Genomic DNA, 20655 nt, shown 5'->3' with positions numbered 1-20655 from the left:
AGATAGTAGGTGGTTTTAAGGTGATTTTTTAGTTAGTAGCGATGAAGATTAAAATACTTGTAGAATATGTTGAAACTTCAAAAGACATAGACGACAAAGGTTCATTAGAGCTATACTGTCGCCTTTTAAAGTCAATACTTAAGAATTCAAGATGTCTTAGTGTCCTAGTTGGTAAATTGATAATTCTGGTCAGCAAATCTGGGGAGTTAATGGCATCCGAGAGCTTTTTTGCTATAAATACACAATGGCAACCCTGCGTCGTTATTTTAATGACTGTATTACCGACATTAAGCACCATGTGCGATACGGAGCATAGCGCAAGGGGCTGTTTTTTTTTGTTTTCAAACAAGCTAGTATATTTTCTTTAATGACTCAAGCTCAAGGGACTTAAGACAATGACGATCAATTGTGATAGTTGAGTGGCGGTTAACGAAACCTAGCATTGCATGGGCTTTGCTCAAAATCGTCTCATAATGCAAAAATTTAAAGTATACCTGTCTGATATGTCTTCTCGCACGTTACGCAATATAACGTTTGCATTAAACAATGGATAAAAATGGAGCCGGTAGTAGGCAAAAAAATGAGAGAGATCATTTCTTTCCATGAGGAAGGTAATTATTCAAGCTTTCTTGCAAAACCAAATCTACGACCTTACGAGCAGCCTTTCGTGAGCTATCCGGAATTTTCGCCGTAGCGAACTGAGACATGTGTGCAGGCATGTATTGAAGATCTACCTCTTCCTCTTCAGTTTTCGCAACAAATTTGTTGGTGTATAGCAGTGATGTCAAACTCGTTTTGGGTCGTGGGCCGGATTACGGTTCAAAATATTCTCGGGGGCCGCAGTTGAGCAGCGATCATATTCAATTGCTCCAGATATCTGCTATCTTTAAAGCTACCTGGACATTTATTTAAACTTCGTATATTGCCTTCACACAATGAGACACGAAGTACAAATGCTGCATTTTGACAACGGTAATAACTAACAACTATAAATCAAAATTTATTACTACACCGTCAAATATTGGATAGATATGTGGTCATTTTGTTGAGCAAAAGGAACTACCAGCATACAGTCGTCCTCATACAGTTCTTACTTTTTTTTAGTTCTTGGTTTTTCATGGTTATAATGACCTGGTTATATCGAATATATCGACCTGATTTTTGCAGAACCATATCTAAAAAGTACCCTCATCAATAAAGTGAAGAAAGAGGTATTCCAATATTTCAATTCTGAACTTTCCGAACTCAATGTCGTAAAATGGTTGAAAATATTGATAGTCTTACTTTAGATTGCTCTTAGGAAACAACTACTAAAACACTTGCTACATGCCATCTTCGCGGATACCTTCCCAAACAAGTAACTATGTGTAACTTACTTCACTCTTCTAACTTAATCGAACTATTAAGACTGAATATTAAAACCTTCTTCCTCAGTGGATAAACATTAATACACCCGTTTTTCTTATCTTATAATTTACAATCTCTGCTCCATTCAAATAACTATCAAAGTTCTTCTCGGACCGGATTGAGAGCATTCGCGGGCCAGACATGACAAACGTCTGGTGGACAAACGCAGCTCGGGGATTTGGGACCGGTTTGCGTACTGGGGTGTCATATTGAAGTTCAGTCGAAATTCACCTAAAATGCATTGAGTTTAGCGTCATTGCAGCCGCTACGAAGCCTGTGGACCCGATTTCTACTTCCTGATATGTTTGTTTATGTTTCCCAAGTACTTATTAACTGTTTGGCGGGCTGCATCGACCTACCTACCGCCGCGATGTAGTCACTTGTCTCTCGGACTTCAATTTCAGCTTCCTTTGGAACCTCAAGTCGCTAAGGGCCATTCGGTACCGGGCTTTCATTCGGTGCTCTGATTGTTGTCTAATAGTACCAAGATGTTGTAGGAGCCTAAAGGACTCATAGTTATTCAGCCGTACCGGCGAACTCGTTCGACGAGAAACATTCGTCGCTCATGAGTGGACAGGGTTGTACCACTAGGTTGGCCAGTACAAAATCTATACGGTTTTCTAATTTTTGATCTAGAGGGCTAAGAAATGAGTGAAAATGAGCGTTGCGGCGAACGTTCCCAGGAACGAACGAGTTCGCCGGTACGGCTGATTATTTTTTACGAAGAATTTCTTGTTTAATAGATAAGAGCTTAGTCATGACAGTACCGCTTGTGTTAATCCCATGCGCTGAAGCTTAGCAAGGAGTATTGAGTGATAAACTCGGTCGAATGCGTCCTTCAAATCTATGTATATAGTATCTTCACCTGATTTAAGTAATTAATTGAGTCCGATATCTTTTTTGCAGGTTTCAAGAAGGAAATGATTATCGAACGCGAGCGATCCCGGTCAAGATCGCGTTCCCGTGATCGGGAGAACTTCTCCGAATCGGTCTGGGATCGTTCGGAAGTCGAAGGTCCATCGTCCACATCGAGCGATCCACGCGATCGCGATCGTGGCGACAAGGAGCGGGAGGCCCGTGAGCGCAACTACGAGCTGACCCAGCTGCAGCGTGAGAAGGAAAGCAACAAAGTGTTCCACCCGTCGTCCTACACGAAGGACAAGCAGCAGCAGCAGCACCACCAACAACACCACCAACAACACCAGCAGCAGCAACAACAACAGTCGCAATACCAGCAACAGTACCAGCAGCAGCAGAAACAATACTCCGCGAACGCGCCGGGCTCGGGCATTGCCACCTTCAAGACGCACATGGTGCAGAAAAGTGTCCAGGAGCGGGAGCGCAAATCGTCGGCCGCCACCACGAACGGTTCGGTGTACAGCGAGAAGCTGGACGATGGGGCAATGGCCGATCCGCCCGCACCCGTCCTGCCAGTGCAGATGAACCCGTCGCTGAAGGCGCCGGCGGCCGCCTGCCTGACGTACAACCGCGTCACCTGGACGCTGCGCGTCCGCAAGGAGGTGTTCCGGCCGAGTGAAACGGTGACGGCACCGGCCGCACTCGATCTGCTGTTCAACCAGATCACGGCCGACGTGTTCGGGGTCACGCCGTGCATGCGAATATCGCCGCAGGAGAAGCGGCTGGCGGTGAATCTGCTCAGCAGCCACGGCATCACGGCGAACGGGCACAGCACCGCCAAGCAGCACGTGCGTGCCATCGTCAAGCGCCACGTGCTCGATATGGCCCGTGGCTGGCCGCTGTACTTTGCGCGGCTGTTCGTGATGAACGGATCGCCCTCGATCCAGGAGGGCACGCTGCTGGCCGTCTCGCATATGGGCGTGTATCTGGCAAGCAAGGAGCCCGAGTTCCTTTCGATTCAGCGCGCCATTCCGTTCGATGACATACAGAGTGTTACCACGCTGCCACGGCCGCTCACGCTGCAGCTGACGCTGAAAACTGGCGCCCGGCTGGTGATGCACGCGTCGAAGGCGAACGCGATCCAGGTGATGGTACAGTCGTACCTCGCCGAGTACCGTCAGGTAAGGCTTGATAACTTTATTTTATGTTTTTGCTTCGTTTGGGGATATTGCTGGCAGAAAAGAGAGGAAAAAAGGTTTGTTTGGAGCGACTCTTCTGTTGTTTATACATACCAGGCACGACCCACAGAATCGGGTTGCTGTGTATTATTTACACAACTCGTTAAGTAAACTTTGTGATTGCATGTAAAGGTTTTATTTATTGCGTAAGTTAGTTTTTTTATATATTACATAACCGCAAAACATCAAAACTGCTGTATAAAAAAAATAGAGCGAAACTAATGTCGTGGAAGCACGTAATAGGATAATAGCGTTGGCATCGAATATTTACAAACATGTTTTACACTTGCAAGTTGATAACATTCGTCAATTCTACAATCATTTCTTTTTTTTTATTGAACATGTTTTTACTTGTCTTTCCCATTATATTTATATTTAATTTTTTTCTTTAAAAAGTTTTTCACAGTTATTAATTTAACCCTAGGACACCATACTACAGTCTGATATGTTTTTAGTTTTCAATATAAGGATTGTTTTATATTTGTGCAACAACCTACATAAACTTTTTTTTTGCTCAAAGTCAGCGTTACTATTTGTTCTTGCTCTGCCACTACCATAATGATGATGGTGTTATCGCTTTTTTGGTTTTATAATGTGGCAGACTATTGAATTAAGTGAATCATATCTTTGCGGTGTATGAAGTGAATAAATCATCACGAAGAGTTGTTTGGATTTGTTTGCGATTAAGCTCTTTGAAGCAACTCATACCCATTCACTGTGAATGATATCGCTAGTGATGTCACTAACCATTTTGTTACTTAAATATCGATGAGTTATTAAACTCTACCGTCCTCTCCACTTATTAAAAGTGGCTGAAATGAATTGAGACTTAAGTAGCTCTTTGAAGAATTGAATCTTGAGAAATCATTTTAAACTTTGGACCGTTACTCGTGAATAAAAAAAAATCCTTTAAAGTTAAGCGTCGACTCAGCAGGTATTGGTGACTTCTAGAGGAAAAGAATAAAATAATTTACTCGCCATTCTAACTCATTCGCTCTAAATTAACTTTCACTACTGAGAGGTCTTTTCTCTCATTAGTTTAAATTAATGCTGCCCGAGGTGTTATTATGCAAATGACTATTAGTTGATAGACCTTTCAATTTTCTCCAACGCACTTTTAAAGCTTTAAAAGCTAAGCTAGCTTTTAAAAGGCTTTTTAATCATCAACTGCTGTTGTTCAACAACATTACTGTTCAACTTTTTTTTGTTGAACAGTACAGAACATATCGGCGAATTCCTTGACATAGCCGTTCAATAGTCGATAGAGTATAATAATCGAACACAAAAGTGAACCATATATTTTTTAAACGTCGCTTATTTTGGTTTAATTTTTAAATAACGACTTCAATGAACTCCAGGATTGTTTAATGATGCACATTAAGTCTGGCATGCAATTTAGTGTAATATTAAATTCTCCTAAGCCAAAATAATCAACCATCTGATAATCATGCACAGCCGATACGTTCAATATTCATTGTCTTTAATTTGTTGAACGAAAGCGAAACCATTCAACAGTTTCCAATTATTCATCTGTCATAAAGCACAATCCTTATCCTGGCATCACGAAGCGAGCTAATTACCTCACATTAGTATGCACATTTTGCCACATTTTCACCCAGCTCGCCGCTATACTTTCGAATGCAGCCGCGTGTGAAATGCAGTCCTAACCAAATAATTATGGAACAATACCAGTTGGGTGCAGTCGGTGCCACGCAGTTGCATGCACATCCACCGCTTAAGTTGCCTATAACGCCCGGAATGATTCCATCCGACCGCGAAGGATTATATCATACATGCGAGATGATCATCTTTAAAGACTCTCACCCCCCCCCCCCCCATCCTTCTTCCAAATGAGCCATTCGTCGCGTGGCGCTGTCGATCGCGCTGGATCATCGCTGCCATCGTCCAACTCCCATGCATGCGGACGATTAAGTTATGTATTGGCTTCGTTTCACCTTGACGCGATCGTGAAGTTCATTAACGGACGCATTGAAAATTATTCCAGTGCGCGCGGAAAATGAAGGCAAGGACGAAGTGAAGACAAACCAAACAAACCCCCGGAGCAGATAGAGAGGAGGGGGGGGGGGGGGTTTAAAACCAAGCGTGGCGTGTGAAGAAATCGATCGATGATAATGTGCTGTGGGATGCATGGGGCAGCACAGTAAAAGTGAGAAAGTTGGCAATTATCTGCATCCGGATGTGTTGTCACCGCCTGCACGATGCGTAACCAACTAGCCAGGCGGACACTTTTGCTGCGATGCAGCGTTAATGCTGTAATAAAAACACGTTATGGAAAGCCACCGAATGACGTCTGAAGCCATCCGATGGACAATTTGTTATCGTTAGTAACTCGCCAGCGCAAGCTATGTTTCTCGATAATTCTATGGCAATTTTTCTGGATTATTGCTTGAAAAATGAGTTTATTTGTCTTTTTCTCATCTTGCAATAACAAAAGATTTTAAAGTCTATCTATTAGCTTCAATCATACGAATCCTCCTTTTGTTTTTTTGTTGTATTTTATTGTATTTTATTGTAGTTATGTGAAATAGCTAAAACCATTCATCCTAGCTTCCTCGTTTCGGATGCTCCAGCATACATTGCTATCAGTGGCATGGCCACAGCAATCCTCAGCATGCTTTTCATACATTAACGGGTATAGTTCAGTTAACCAGCGAAAAAAAACAAACCATCAATCATTCCTACTTCTTGCAGTAGTTGCACATATGCTCACAGCAAACTGGACAGCCATCGAATGATCTAGGCGCCACCGAGCAGGTGGAAGATGATACTGAAGATACAGAGACAGTTGAAAGAACGAGAGAGAGAGAGAGAGAGAAAAAAAACACTCCAATCCCAACTCACTCTTCAATCAAAGATGGAAAAGATTGTGTCAGTGGGCAAGCAGAAGCGAACGAAGATATCGAAGGAAACTTGTGAAAAAGAGCACCACCAAAGACTGATGGAAAACTCCGCATCGGCAAAGCAATGAGATGAGACTGTGAGATATTAAAACGAGGCGAGAGACTTGAATGGCGAAAGAAACGAACCCCCATACTTCAGTCGTTAGGAAAAGTCGGGGAAATGTATCAACTGTACTGATCACTTCGGACCACAGCTTACAAGTCTGCAAACTCTGGAAAGATGCCACAGGAGAAGGACTGCATGTGTGTGTGTGTGTGTTGTACTTTCTCGAAGCTTCAAAAGAAATTGAACGCCTGAAAGCGTGATCCTACCACACTTGGCCGGAACAGTTCCGGTGGGGTCAGCCTCCCCCCCGTGCCGCCGTCTCACAGATCGAATATCGTGCGCACACTCCAACGACGCCCGCTTCGCGTGACGGATAACGTCACCAAGATAAGACAATCCGCCGCCCTCATCCGTACGCGTGCGAGCGCGAACGACTGCGCACGTGCGCGAAGGGTGCCTTTGCGTAGGTGTTGTAAAGCCGTTGCGGATCGGGGGGAGTGGATTTTTGTTTTTAATCTACCCACCGTTTTAGCTTTTTCGACACCATACCACCGAACCGCGCAGCACCACCAGCTCCAGGGCCCGAGAGTGGTCGAGAGTTTAGGGTGAGATTTTGCACAGGTAGATTGCGGAGGTTGCAAAGCGTTACGCGGGTTGGCACGTTCTCTCCGTCCAATAACTTTCCATTCGGGTTTTCTGAAGGGGGAGTGTTGTCCGGGGGAGGGAAACGTTCGCGAAGTAGTGGCTGCAACAACCCCTAAAACAGGCTTCGAAAGCATAACGCAGCAGCAAAGAGAGCAAAAACACATTTGTCTGACTCGCGCGCGCTCTCTTTCTCCCTCTCTCACTCTCTCTTTGGCGCTACTTCTTTCTCGTTTGGGGCAGAAAGCATTGCGCTCTTTTTCCCATTTTCTGGCCTGAGGGGAGGACAGGGGGTTTGCTGCTTTTTTTATTATGATCTTCATTTTACGGTGGCCGCTCTTGCACACACACGCACAAAAAACCTGCCGGGGTCCGTCAGTGGTGGCGTTCGACGCGAACAGTTAGTTCACATTCGGACCGCGATCGTTCAACATTCCACGGATTAGGCTGACGCATACACACGTGTACACACACACACACACTCGCACGCAAGCCACACCAAAAAGGAAAACTGGTATCTGGTGAAACGACGACGATGAAAACCGTGCGGTGGACGGAAGTGATCGAAGCGCGTACCCGATAGTGGATCGTACAGTGATGCTGCTGCTGCTGCTGCAAGGAAGGAAGATGTAACGGATTTGGGTCAAGCCCCGGGCCTGGGTATCACACACCAACCGTAGTGGAATTGAACAAACTTAGATTGAATGCAGTGCCCAAACATACTCAAAAAGGGAAAAGGAAATTAAAAAGCTTCCGCAGTTTTGTACGATCACGGTGGTGCAGTCTTGTGAAATGTGCAGCATGGTGCAAGGTGCTAAAGTGTACTGGTGGTGACCAATATAGGCGCTGCAAAGCCAGCAAACGGTTTCTGGGTGAAGCATTTGCATTGGCGATTGCCGTTATTAGGCTAGCATTCTTCTGCTCGGCGTCCGGCGTGAGCGTTGGGCTTACATTATTTCTAACGGAATTGGCAAACTGAGTGTGAGGAATTGTTTTTGATTTGAGTGTCCGTGAAGGCAGCAGGCCGCTAGAGATCGTTAGCCTGTACGGGGCAGTGTGTGTATGAAGGCAAAAGTGTGAAGTGTGGCTTGAAGAAACGCGCAGCAAGTGCAAACGAAGCAGGATTAACAGTTAGCTTTTGAATTGCCACAAATTGGCCGCTCTTTGTCCTCCCCCCTTTCCTGGGCTGCTGATGCTACGGGAGAGCACGATCCGGGAAAGATCGATTGGAGAGGCGAGTGACGAAAGAGATTAACACGGTCTGCCCCTGGGAGACGGTGTAATGGTGGCTGCTGTTGTTGTTGTGATATGTGAAAGTCCCCATCTCAGAATTTCGGTGTGATTAGCGGTCCTCGGGAAAATTCGTACCCAAACAGTAGTGAGTGAGTCGGTGAGCGCCACCATGAGCCTTCTGGACGATCGGCGAGGTGGGCTCGAGTCGCTGCAAAGTTCGTACAAATGCTACGACGGCATCCCCACGCCCAGCCCAATCGGCGGTCGAACGGGTGCGCACGATGCGGGGGTCGTCAGTGAAATGGCGCAAAGTTCCCGATCACGTGGTGGATCGGCATCGGGATCGGCCGACAGGCGACAGATGGGACGGCCCTCGGCCACCTCCAGCCTCAACCGATCGCCCTCGATCGACAGCCTGATCGAGGCGTCGGACCAGGCCGGCTCCGACCTGGACGACCGGGGCGACGACGACGACCTGGAGCGGCTGTCCGACTCGGACTCGATCGCCGAGATCGGGCGCATCACGGGGCAGATACGCGTCGACGTACACCGGCGCAGCGATCTGGACGATGTGAAAAACGTGCAGCCGCTGGACGGGCCGGTGATAAAGGCGTTTCTGGAGAAATCGCACGAACAGTGCGAGTACACCAATTGCGGCTACCGGAGGCGGCACGACGGCGAGGAAGGCAGCTGCCGCTCCGCCGAGCCGGACATCATGGTGGCGGATGAGGCAGGGGGGACGGGACATGGCAGTCGTAAAACGTCACCCACCACACCGGCGGCCATGCTGCTGGGGCATCATCAGTACAGTGCCGTCTCGCCGCTCTCGTCCTGCCCGTCGTCGCCGGGCGGTGGCAGTGCGCCAGCCACCACGTCCCACCACCCGCCGGGGGACACGATTTCCAACAGTGCCAACAATGTCAACGGAAGTAGCAGCAGCAGCAGCAGTGCAAGCAGCAGTGGAAGCAGCAGTGGCAGCAACACCCTCACCAGCACTGGTTCCCTCTCCGGCTCGCTGAAGAACCGCCGGAACAGTATCGCCAGTTCCGGATCGGTCGGGCGCATGGAGACGATCATCGAGGAGCCGATCGAGCCGAAGGTGTCGGTGAAGGAGATTCTGGCCCGGTTCGAAACATTGCGCGAAGCGGCAGAGGTAACATTGCACCCGGTCCACCATCAACCTTCCCGCTTCTGTCCAGCTCCAGGTCCAGAGCACAAACCGCATGCGTGACGCTTGCGCACGCATGGGAAAGACGCGCAAGTCACAACAAGTCTGCCGTTTGCGTGTTGATTCCGTACAGCTGGGCGATCTCTAGTTGATGGTACCAGTTTACCAACCAAAGGGATGAAGGGGAGGGAGAGGAGCGGAGGGGAGTTGAGGGCAGAAAAGCAGATCATAAATCGGTTGATTTCTTTTTTTTACCCCGTCTCTGTTGCCTTCCGCCTTATGCGGCTGCCGGTTGGCGTATTGGAATTGCAGGCGAATCGATCATTAATTTTCCATTTCCAGTCCAGCTTGGACGAGGGAGGGCTGCTGCAGGGCAAATAGTCGAACCGGACCGTCGCCACAACGCGGTGGTAAACGCTCACATCACCAAGCCCCCATCGCTTTCTCAGTGCAACAATGTGCGTGTGTGTGTTTGTTTTTTTTGCTCTCAAACACATCCCCATTTTCCAACCGCTCGAGATGAGCGAGATTTCTCCTCTGCTCGATCGATAATGTCCACGGCACGCCACTGGTGCAGTTCGTTTAGGTCCGAATTGTTCGATTGAACGCCGTGCGCAAAGTGCTGCTGATGGAGGTCGCGCGCGCGCTTGCGTTTCGTGTGTAAGGGTAAACGGGGCAAAATGAACATGCGGGGCCAAATGGGCACCCTTGATTTAAGAATTATTTCACTTCAAGGATAAATTCCAAGGCTCAAAATGTATTTATTGGGAGTGTTCTATGAACACCATATATGTTTTATATCCCGGAATTAAAAAATAACCAAGCAAAATACAAAATAATGGTCACAGGGATGCGTGGACATTTTACATGGTGTATTTTTAAAGAAATGATATTTCTATACAATTTGTCTGAAGAAAGCATGGCAGTTGAATGCAAATTTTTATTAATAAAACCAATTATATAAAAATGCTTCACATGGTGCAGAATGGGTAGTCATGCTTGAGGCAAAATGGGTACATTCTTTTGACGTGCTTGGTTAGGCAATGGTGTTGTATTTGTCTACGCAATAATACTCACAGGTTTAACTTCAAAACATTCAATTTCGCCGATTGAAACGTGTAAACAGTGTTTCAATTTTAATAATATATTTTTGGAAAATTTTGAAAAGCTTTTCTTGACAGCAAAGCAAAAGATAGGAAGAAAATACATTACGAAATTTGCGCAAAAGCTTTGACCATCACGTAAATGCTGTTGTTGTGGCCCATATTGCTCCAGTGTTTTGACGTTTCACGTGTTGTTTACATATGTCCACTATGACTCAGGGCTATGCCTATTTTGCCCCGCGTGTCAAATAGCAGCAAAACATAAACTTTTATTTATTTTTTATTTTTCCATTTATTTGCATGTTCATTTTCATGTGCTGATCATGTTGCATGTTTTAATCCACACATATACAGGGTTTACCAAGTCATGTTCATGAATGTGCCCATCATTATTCAACGCCTATCCGATGATTTTCAACAGCTGTCATACATTGTATTCGCATCACATTAAGGTTTCAGTTCTTACACATGATTTTCAACACATGATCACAAAGAACTATCAAACTCAATCCACATTGAAGTGTGTTGAAAATCATAAAGAAGAACTTAAATAATAAAGTGATGTAAATACAACATTTGACAGCTGTTGAAAAACATATCGCAAGCAATGTTGTTGATATTCTAAATTGACTCGGGAAACCCTGAAATAATGTAAGAATAATTATGTTTATGGCACATTCAAAGGCATACTCATTAAACTGCTTAACCGTGCCATTTTGCCCTGCCTTCCCCTACGGGCGCGCATTATACAACAAATTCGAGTTTCCCGGGCGTATGGTTTTCCTTATTTTTTCTTCTTCTGTTGCTTCTTTGTCTTCCTGTGGTTGCTGTTGTTGTCGGTGTGCAATTTCCTCTTCCCTCTAGTGGGGCAAATTGCCCTTGCGGCTGCGGCAGAACTGTGACGAGCCCATACCGAATGCGTGTTGTGTTGTGTTGTGGGAAACGCGGCAGCATGCAAACACACGCCATCGTGCGCCACTCACCGTTTGCTCGTTGTTTGATTGCTCGATCAAACAACAAATAATTTTAAAAGAAAAAAAAACACAATAACACAAGAGAAGGAGGAAATAGTGGGGAGCACAACAACAAAAAAAAATGCGTAATCGATTCTGCGGTTAATGCACCTTTTGCGCAGTTTTTATTTGCCCGCTTCGTACCAAATACCTTCTCGATACGTCTTCATTCGATCGCGATCCGGTATGCGGCTGCTATTTTGGGAAATTCTTTTGTTTCGCTGCCCGTGCCCGGGCGGGAAAACAAACCAAAAAAAAAACCATCGAATTGTAAAGAAAGCACTCGATCGAGCTCGATGATTGGTTCGTTGCCGTTGGAACCGATCGATCCACTTCCCTATAAAACGGGGAGGTAGTAATACCGTTTTTGGAGGCAGCGAGGAGCGGTGGGACATTCCCATCCCGATCGCTTCCCGATCGCTTCCCAACAAGAAGATGTAAATTTTAACCAAATCATCTGCCGTTAAACAGGTGAAACTCAATTGAATTCCGGCAGCGGAGCAAGCAGAGAGGTAGAGCAAACAAAAAATAACTCAATCGCTCGACCTCAATGCTGCACCAGGCAGCAAACCTTATCATTCAGCGAAGGTGGAAAGCGAACAGAACGTGGGGAATGGGAAGGCTTTTTGTGTGTGCATAAATTAGCTTGCTTTTAAAAAACCTCCGCTTCCCCCTCCCACCCCGCGTAGCAACGGGAGTGGTTTGAACACAATACAAGCAGTACGCGGCCAGCAATCGTGTTGTGGCTTATTTTTCCGGGCCAATGTGTTGCATGTGCCCGATAGATATCAATCGTTAATTAGGGGGAATATCGGGAAAGAAGGTTGAATGGCAAGCGAACGGAATGCGCATCAATTGGCTTTGGAGAGCGAGTGATGAGTTCGTTTGTTTCGCTTATACAAGCTTTTACCCCTCTTTTTGCCCCCGGGGGGCGTTGGATGAGCCGCGAGCAAAGAAGTAATTCAAATATTACGCTAAAGTTGATGTGATTTTATCGAAAACGGTAGTATGATGCAACGGTGGCTCTAATGTTTGGAAGGGAAAGGTAGCCGATCCAAACCAGTGCCGTACCGAAACTGTCATCATCCTGTATCTTGCCGACTTGTTTAGCTATGCTCTTACGTACCCGTGCCGTGTGCCGGCAGATGGACATGGCGATCGCTTACCGTAAGCAGTAACTTTAGCCAGCGTCAGCGAGTCCATTAACAACACCAACCAAAAAAAAAAGGAAAAAGACATTTGGAAAGTTTGGTGCCCGCCCGGGGAGGGCAAAAGAAAACTTATTTATTTATGCGCCCCCTCATACTAATGGCACATTCGAAATGGTCTGTTTACCCTCGGTTTGCAGTGATTGTGTGGTTGCGTTTGCGGTGCGAGCGAAGACGCGCAACAAACATGACTCTTTCCACCATAAATTACCGAAGCAACAGTAAAACAAAACCAAAACAAAAAAAAATACAAGAAGAAAATTTACAGAAAAATGATAAACCATCAACCCCTCCCGGCGTTTCACCCGCCCCGCCGGGGAGGGAGTCTGTTTCGGTGATAATCAGTGAAAAAAGGGTGATCGTAAACCGACCGCCAAACACACCATTCGAACGCTAATGGCATAACAAGCGAGTGAGGCAAACGGGCAAAACGGCTGCAAAAACTAGGCAAAGCGAATCGAGCTGGCTGGCTTGATAAATTCATTCGTTTTTCCCGATGTCGCCCGCATTATTATTGCTGCACCCCAACCTCTCTGCTTTCCACTCACTGACCGCCACTACTTGCCATTCCGCCAGAGCAGAAGACGACGAAGCTCATCATCGTGATCCGAAACCCGCCTGCATGTTATAAAACGCTTTTCACCGGCTGGCCATTTTCACTGCTGCTTTGGAGGGTTTTTTTTTTCGTTTGTCGTTAACCATCCTCACTCTCTTTCTCGCTCTCTTTGCCTCTTTCTGCGCATCGATACACGCCGTCGGTTGTTTTCCGTTGCGAAGCACAATTTTGTGCTTTTCACAAACTGTTTACTTTCCCCCGGGCGATGCGACACACGCGTGAAAATTAATGGCCAAGTCAAATATTGCATTGTGTGTTGTTGGCCCTGTCTGTGCAGTCGGGCTTACGAAACGGAGTGGCTTTGGCGGAATTGAAAGAGGATGATCGAGGATGGGCGTTAAGGTACACAGCAGATGGATCTGTAATTGATTATTTTAGCTTAATCCATGTGCATCAGTGGTTGGCAATCTCTCCAGACGACAACTTATTCGTTTTGATTCATTTGCGATTTCGATCAATCTATCTACTGGTATTAGTCGTTAGCTCAAAATATCTTCCGTGTAATAATTTTCAAAAAAATATAATTTTGCGATCAATTACAAGCAGACAAATGATTGTTCGTTACTTTGTGTATTGCATTGCATCATTCTTCATACCTTGATGTTATTCGTAATCAGTGTCACTCTAAATGTCAATGCCAAATCGGTATTCCAAGTTTTAGACTGGCACCTAACACCTTCTTTCAAGATTTTATAACTATTTAAAAAAATGGCACTAACGATGAAGATGACGCTTGATAATGTATACATAAATTTTGACGACTCTAGTGGCTCAACAGAAGAATATTTATTTATTTAAATCAAAGTTATCGGGCAGTATGCCGAAATAATTAAATGCTTACAATGTACATATTTAAAGTAAGGCCCTAGAGGTAACTCGAATATGCTGACGCAGCTGACTAACGGATTGATTGAAATCTGCTGATAACCCTAACCTATTATAAACATCAATCATTTTGAGCAGTGGATCATTGGCACCAAAACCAGTCGATCTAAAAGAGCTTCTTAGTAGCCTTCTACTTCTAAGACCTCTAGAGGGAGTAGAAAAGCAAATAAAATTTAAAACGTCAGGTGCATCAAAATCTCCAATTAATAATGTATGCATAAAAGTTATCTGAGCAGTAGTTCTCCTATGCTGTAAAGTATCTAAGCCAAATAATAAACACCGAACATTATAAGAAGGACGTGGAATTTGGTTTGACCAGCGAAGACGATGAAACATAACATATAGGTGTACCATCGTCTCTTGAAGTATGTTTTAATTCATTTTCCGTTTGCTTAAGTTTTTTTTAAATGTATCTCCATCCTTCATGTTTACACTACAAAATTTCGATAATTATTTATTAAAGTATTCCTTGGGGAGCTTGATTGTACAAATGATTGCGCAAGTTGGGTTGTGCCCTATTTTTCATAAAAGGTTAATCATTTGTTCAGTCCTGTATGAAGAAGGAATTTGTTATTGGTTAAACTGACCATTTTTCCAATATTCAGATAGAATAGCCCAAAATGTGTGTTCTTCTTTCATTGTATCGAGCGAATGATGTGTAAAGTTATTAAAAAATAGATGTTTATCCTGACATCATTAAACGTATTAAGCTGTTTCATGATTCATATGTTTAACACTATAACAATATACACTACATTTAATTTGCTCTCTGTACGAGAACACTATTTTCCAAACACTTTATACAGTTGATCAATAAAATGATGGTACAGCTGTATAGAATTGTCATATTGAGATAACTTGTACTGTCTGTAATATTGTATTTGTCCGCCCAGCCTTGTCCTTTTTGGGGCAGTTTTGTAATCATTGACTATGTTATTTGATTTAATGATCTGCAATAATTATTACAGAAAAGTACTTGAAGTTAAGATATTACGGCATGGAATGTTTTAAATGTTAGATATAATAGGATTTAAAATGATTTATTCCACTACACATCTTGTCTAGTAATTGGTGTTGACCACAAATTTATCGCACACCACAATATGGCTCAAGCGTTCGATTTAGGACAATTTACCAGAATTCAAAAAACCACACAACTCGATGTTCAAACCTATTATCTATCGAATGGCATCAACAATTCAAGTCTAGATTGAAAACCGTCCAAGATATTGGCAAACTATGCTAAATATTGAATCCAAGAGTATGAATTATTATGTTAGTTCTTTCATAACTATTTTTTCTATTTTTCCCTCGTGTTTGAGAAGCCATGTTTTAGGGAGTGTTAATGTTGAAATTGTGTAGTATTCGTAAAAGTGTCTTTAATAGTAATGTGTTTGTGAGTATAGTGTATCCGCCACATGGTCCACTATTTTGGCATATTATTTTACACCATATACGTACATACGGATCAAATAGCGACTAAACGTGAGTCGCTGATTCTACAAAGCACCTACTTTTCTACCTTTCTGTGTGTGTCACTGACAATTTACAGATATGTTTTAAAACTTTTTACAATTAAATGTCAAAAAATTATATTTAAATTTGATCCTACGACCTAAAAAATTGTTCTTCGCGAGCTCAAATGGTATGAGCTTCCTATATACTGCCGTGCTGAGTAGATCCTGCTACGGCTAAACCAATCTGCCACAGGATAAGAATTGTATTTCTAACTCTAATTTATCCTAAACCTAAATCTAATTTAACTTTATTCAATGTGACATTAGTGAACTTACAAATTCCCTTCCAGCCCCTTACTCTGCGGCACAAGTATGTAGCCGGTGACGGATTTTTATTAACACAACCGGTGACCGGTGTAGCAAGGTTACACTATCTCATTCGATGAATTATGTCGGATTTCTGATTAACCTTTCCACTGTCCAATGCGCTCCATTTTTCATTGCACAAAACGGGCGGGATATGCACCATTAGCTACGCCACATTTGCATAACTTCGTACGTTTGATGTAATCTGACAAATGGAGCGGAAACTTTATACGCCGTCCGGCAAGCGGAAGCCCTGCTTGGAACGATACCAAACTGCTAGAGGCGTGTTACATTGACTACCCTGAGGTTGTTTGTTTTTTGTTTATGGCCAAAGGCGACACCGTGGCGTAATGTGACAAAAACATTAACAAATGTGCATGTTTGCATGTTTGCGAGGTGGGAAGTGAGTAACGATTGTTACGATTTAAATTTGTACCATCAAAAAAGCTGCTCTAATTGTTGCGTTGAGAGACAGCTAATGTCCGTATAAAACAAAACATAAAACAGTTCATCGGTGCAAGTTGTGTAGGGTCGTGAAAGTGGGCAGATCGGGTGTAAACAGGTGGTATTTACCATAGGTTTCTGACATTTGGCCCCCAACAATTATGAAGAAAGCAGCGCATACCGCACATCGAAACGACGCGCAGGTTCCGAGCCGAGGCTTTCTAAATTTAATAACACGTTCACGGAAGCTTACGTTTTACGTTGCCAAACCGCCTGCCAACCCATATGCATCTTTGCTCTTCATTCCGCTCAAATTGATTACGGGCGGGGAAGGGGCGGTCGCACACCAATTTCAAAACTTTTACGTACAATCATCATCGCTGATCACGCTCGCTTAACGCTTTTCCCTTCTCCCTGTGCCCCATTGCCATTGCAGACCCAGTCGAAGGGCTCCACCATCTCGTCCGGTGTGCGGGCGGCCGCGGCCACCCTGAATGTGCCGCTCGAGCGGCTGGAAACGTCCAACGTGAACAGCCCCGGCTCGCCGAACCAAATGTCGCCGACCGACAAGGGCCACCATCTGCACCACATGATGGGTGGCCATCCGGGGCAGCACCAGTCGCCGCACCATCTCCATCACCTGCACCACCAGCAGCAGCAGCAGCTGATGGATGAGTTCGAGGATATGCACATCGATCACGGCGGGTTGGCGGACTCGTCCCCACCGCCGACGATGATGGGCGGGTACGGAAACGAGGGCCGTCTGCATGGCGGTATGAAGCACGGCATCAATGGGCAGTCGCAACAGCAGCTGCAACAACAACAGCAGTCGCAACACAACTCACCCTACGGCGGGGAGCGCAGCCCGACCGACGGGGGCATGGCAGGCCGGGCCGGCAGTGGCGGCGGTACCGGTAGCGGCATGATCGTTAACCACAAAGGCTCACCGATGGGTAACGGCAACGGCAACTACAGCGATATGCACATTGTGGCCGGCGGCCACCACGAGAACGATTCGTCCCCGACGCAGACATCGCTGACCAAGCATTCGCTGCTGCAGTTTGCGATGCAACACTTCCGTACCGAGTAAGTATGACCAGGTCCGCCCAGCGTAATACGGCTCGCTCGAACGTGAATCGATAGTGGTGGATCGGTGGACCGGTCGGTCATTACGGCGGCGACAATCGAACGGGACTAACGCTTTGCGCTTTGCTTCGCAGTGACGAGTTCAAATCCAACCGTTCGGACAAACGGGCCATGAGGAACCAGCATGCCGATCTGGTGAAATGGCAGGGCTACCCGCTGCGGGCTCCGCTGCTGCGGCTGCCGGCCGACCTGACGCCGCTCGCGCTGGAATGTTTCGACTGCGTGCTGCGCTACTGCGGCGATCTGGCAGTCGATCCGGAACTGTCCGAAGTGAAATGCGTCTACACGGTGCTGATGGTAAGTGCCGGTCGCACCTTTCGCTCACGGGTGATGATGGTTAATCCCTTTGCAATTACCGTTCCCTTCCTTCGCAGCACTGTCACAAGCATCTGGCCCTGCGCGACGAGGTGTACTGTCAGCTGATGAAGCAGACGACGGCGAACCGATCGGCCTGTCCGGATTCGGCCCAGCGTGCCTGGCGCCTGCTCAGCATACTGGCCGCGTACTTTGGCTGCTCGGACGCGCTGCGGCCCTACCTGATCGAGCATCTGACCTCGGCTGCGTCGGACCGTCGGCGACCGTGCCACGGTACGGCAGCCGTCTGTTTGACCAACCTGCGCAAAACGGCACGCTGCGGTGGGCGCAAGAACGTGCCGAGTGTCGAGGAAGTTACCGCCGTTTCTGCGGGCAGGTAAGTGCCCTCCGCCAGGTGTCCCTTCCACAGTGAAGCTCATTCCTCCTAATATTACAGGTCTGCCCGGCGACAAATTTACCGCCTGCCTGGTGGCGCGGAACGCATCGTCAACACGCGCTGCTCCACGGTCGTGGGTGACGTTATCGCCGAGCTGTGCTCGCTGCTCGGCATCGAATCGCCGGCGGAGCAGCAGGAGTTCTCGCTGTACTGCATCGTGCAGGGTGACGCCTTTACCATGCCGCTCGCGGCCGACGAGTACATACTGGACGTGACGACCGAGCTGCTGAAATCGGGCCAACCGTTCTATCTAATCTTCTGCCGGTCGGTGTGGCACTTTGCGCTGAAGCGCGACCCGGCACCGACACCGCTCTACATCGAGGTGCTGTTCAATCAGGTGGCGCCCGACTATCTGGAGGGTTTGCTGCTCGAGCTACCGAATGGGGGCGCGCCCAGCCCGGACTACGTGCGCGATATGGCGCGCATTGCCGCGATCCTGCACCGTGCCGCCGACCTGAACCACCTGCCGGCGATGAAGGAGATCAAGTTCCTGCTGCCGAAGCCGGCCCTGTCGTTGCGCGAGCTGCGCCCGGCCCAGTGGGTGGCGTTGGTGCAGTCGGCCTGGCCGTCCGTGGCCGGCCTGAGCCCGATCCAGGTGAAGGCACAGTTTCTGAACGTACTCTCCTCGTGGCCACTGTTCGGCAGCAGCTTCTTCGCGGTGAAGCGCGTCTGGGCGGACGAGAACCCGATGGAGGAGCCGAGCCCGATGTGGCGCGAGCTCATCCTTGCCCTCAACCGGCGCGGCGTGCTGTTCCTCGATCCCAACACGCACGAAACGATGCAGCACTGGCCATTTAATGAGGTGATTTCAACGCGAAAGGTAAGTCAAGATCACCATCACGCTCCCTAATGGAATTACGAGATCATGGATTGATTGTTTCCGTTGTTTTCCCACCCCACCCCATCACAGGTACGTTCAGAGGATGGTGCACTGTTTCTCGACATGAAGGTGGGCAATCTGCTTCAGCAGCGCGTCATCCGTGTGCAGACCGAGCAGGCGCACGAAATTTCACGACTAGTGCGCCAGTACATCACAATGGCCCAGGCGCAGCAGCGCGATCGAAGGGAATAGGCGAATGCGCGGGAAGCTGATCACGATTGAAGACGACTACAAGTAGGCGGGCCAGATTTATTTAGGTGCAAAGGATAGTTAGTTTTTTTTAAGATTATGAACCCACACACACACACATACATTAGGTAGGACGAGTGCAGAGTTTAGTAGGATCGGGAAGGTGGTAATGATGATGATGACGATGGTAATGATGAATATAAATAATATTAATTGTGCTGGTGTGCTTATTGTACTTATTTGGGTGAACCATGCAGGGCCGGCTGAAACGCTCGACGCGGCTAATAATAATAGATTTGCTCTAGGAGAAACTGTTTCGTTTTGTACCAATCACAAAAAAGCGAACAAATGCACATTATGCTACGTATCATATGCTGTATTGATTATATTTTTCTACAATTTTGAAAATATATTTGCATTTTATATAAATCGAACATTGGCGGTGTTGTTTCAACTTACTCGTTTTATTTTGTTTATGACATGATAAGCTAGATTTCAGCACCAGATGAACTGGAGTATCTCTTTTGGTCCGTGATCGTTCAGAAACATGCTCGAAATAGTCTCACGCATGCCGTTTAGTGCCTGTCTTCTGCCAATCGAACATCCTGGTGTTAATGGAGGGCGCAATAACTCAATCGAAATATTTTGGGACGGATTCATTTGTGGGTAATAAAATTGTCGTGTAATTCATACAGTAATGAAGCACCCATTTTTTTTTAATTTGATATCTTCTGTTTTGGCATAGCGATCTAGAGAAGCGGTTGGCAATCTTTATGACCGAAAGAGCTAATTTCATCGCAAATATTCATAGAGCGACATTCATTCCACGAGAAGAGACCAAATAGATAAACCATGAGTAAAAATGTGGGCAAATTCTATCAGTTATAGACATATAATCAGTTAAGAGAGGGGTCATCTCAAAATCAAAGGCTTGCGAGCGGTAGGGGAAAGCGGGGCAAAATGGGCATGTGGGGCAAAATGGGCACCCTCTATTTAAGCATTATTTGAATACAAAGATACTTTCCAATGCTCAAAATGTATTCATTAGAGTGTTCTATGAACACCATGTAAGTTTCATAACCCT

The 20655-nt window shown here is 46.2% G+C and overlaps 1 protein-coding gene across 2 annotated transcripts in view; it reads left to right on the top strand.

The window, feature by feature from the left end:
• The window catches only part of LOC1274922 (unconventional myosin-XV), a 38530-nt gene extending 18525 nt beyond the window's left edge, over positions 1–20005 (top strand). For both annotated transcript variants that reach the window (XM_061652768.1, XM_061652767.1), the window contains 6 exons: positions 2314–3446; positions 17042–17691; positions 17826–18048; positions 18126–18442; positions 18503–19322; positions 19413–20005. In XM_061652768.1, the coding sequence (XP_061508752.1) occupies positions 2314–3446; positions 17042–17691; positions 17826–18048; positions 18126–18442; positions 18503–19322; positions 19413–19574 (3305 nt within the window). In that variant the 3' untranslated portion in view covers positions 19575–20005. The remainder of the gene's footprint in view (positions 1–2313; positions 3447–17041; positions 17692–17825; positions 18049–18125; positions 18443–18502; positions 19323–19412) is intronic.
• The last annotated feature ends 650 nt before the right edge of the window (positions 20006–20655 follow it).

This window comes from Anopheles gambiae, chromosome 2 (genome assembly GCF_943734735.2).
Source record: "Anopheles gambiae chromosome 2, idAnoGambNW_F1_1, whole genome shotgun sequence".
In the NCBI taxonomy this organism is placed as follows: Eukaryota; Metazoa; Arthropoda; class Insecta; order Diptera; family Culicidae; genus Anopheles; species Anopheles gambiae.
Note: the sequence above shows the minus strand (reverse complement) of the source record. Positions and strands in the feature narration are given on the sequence as shown.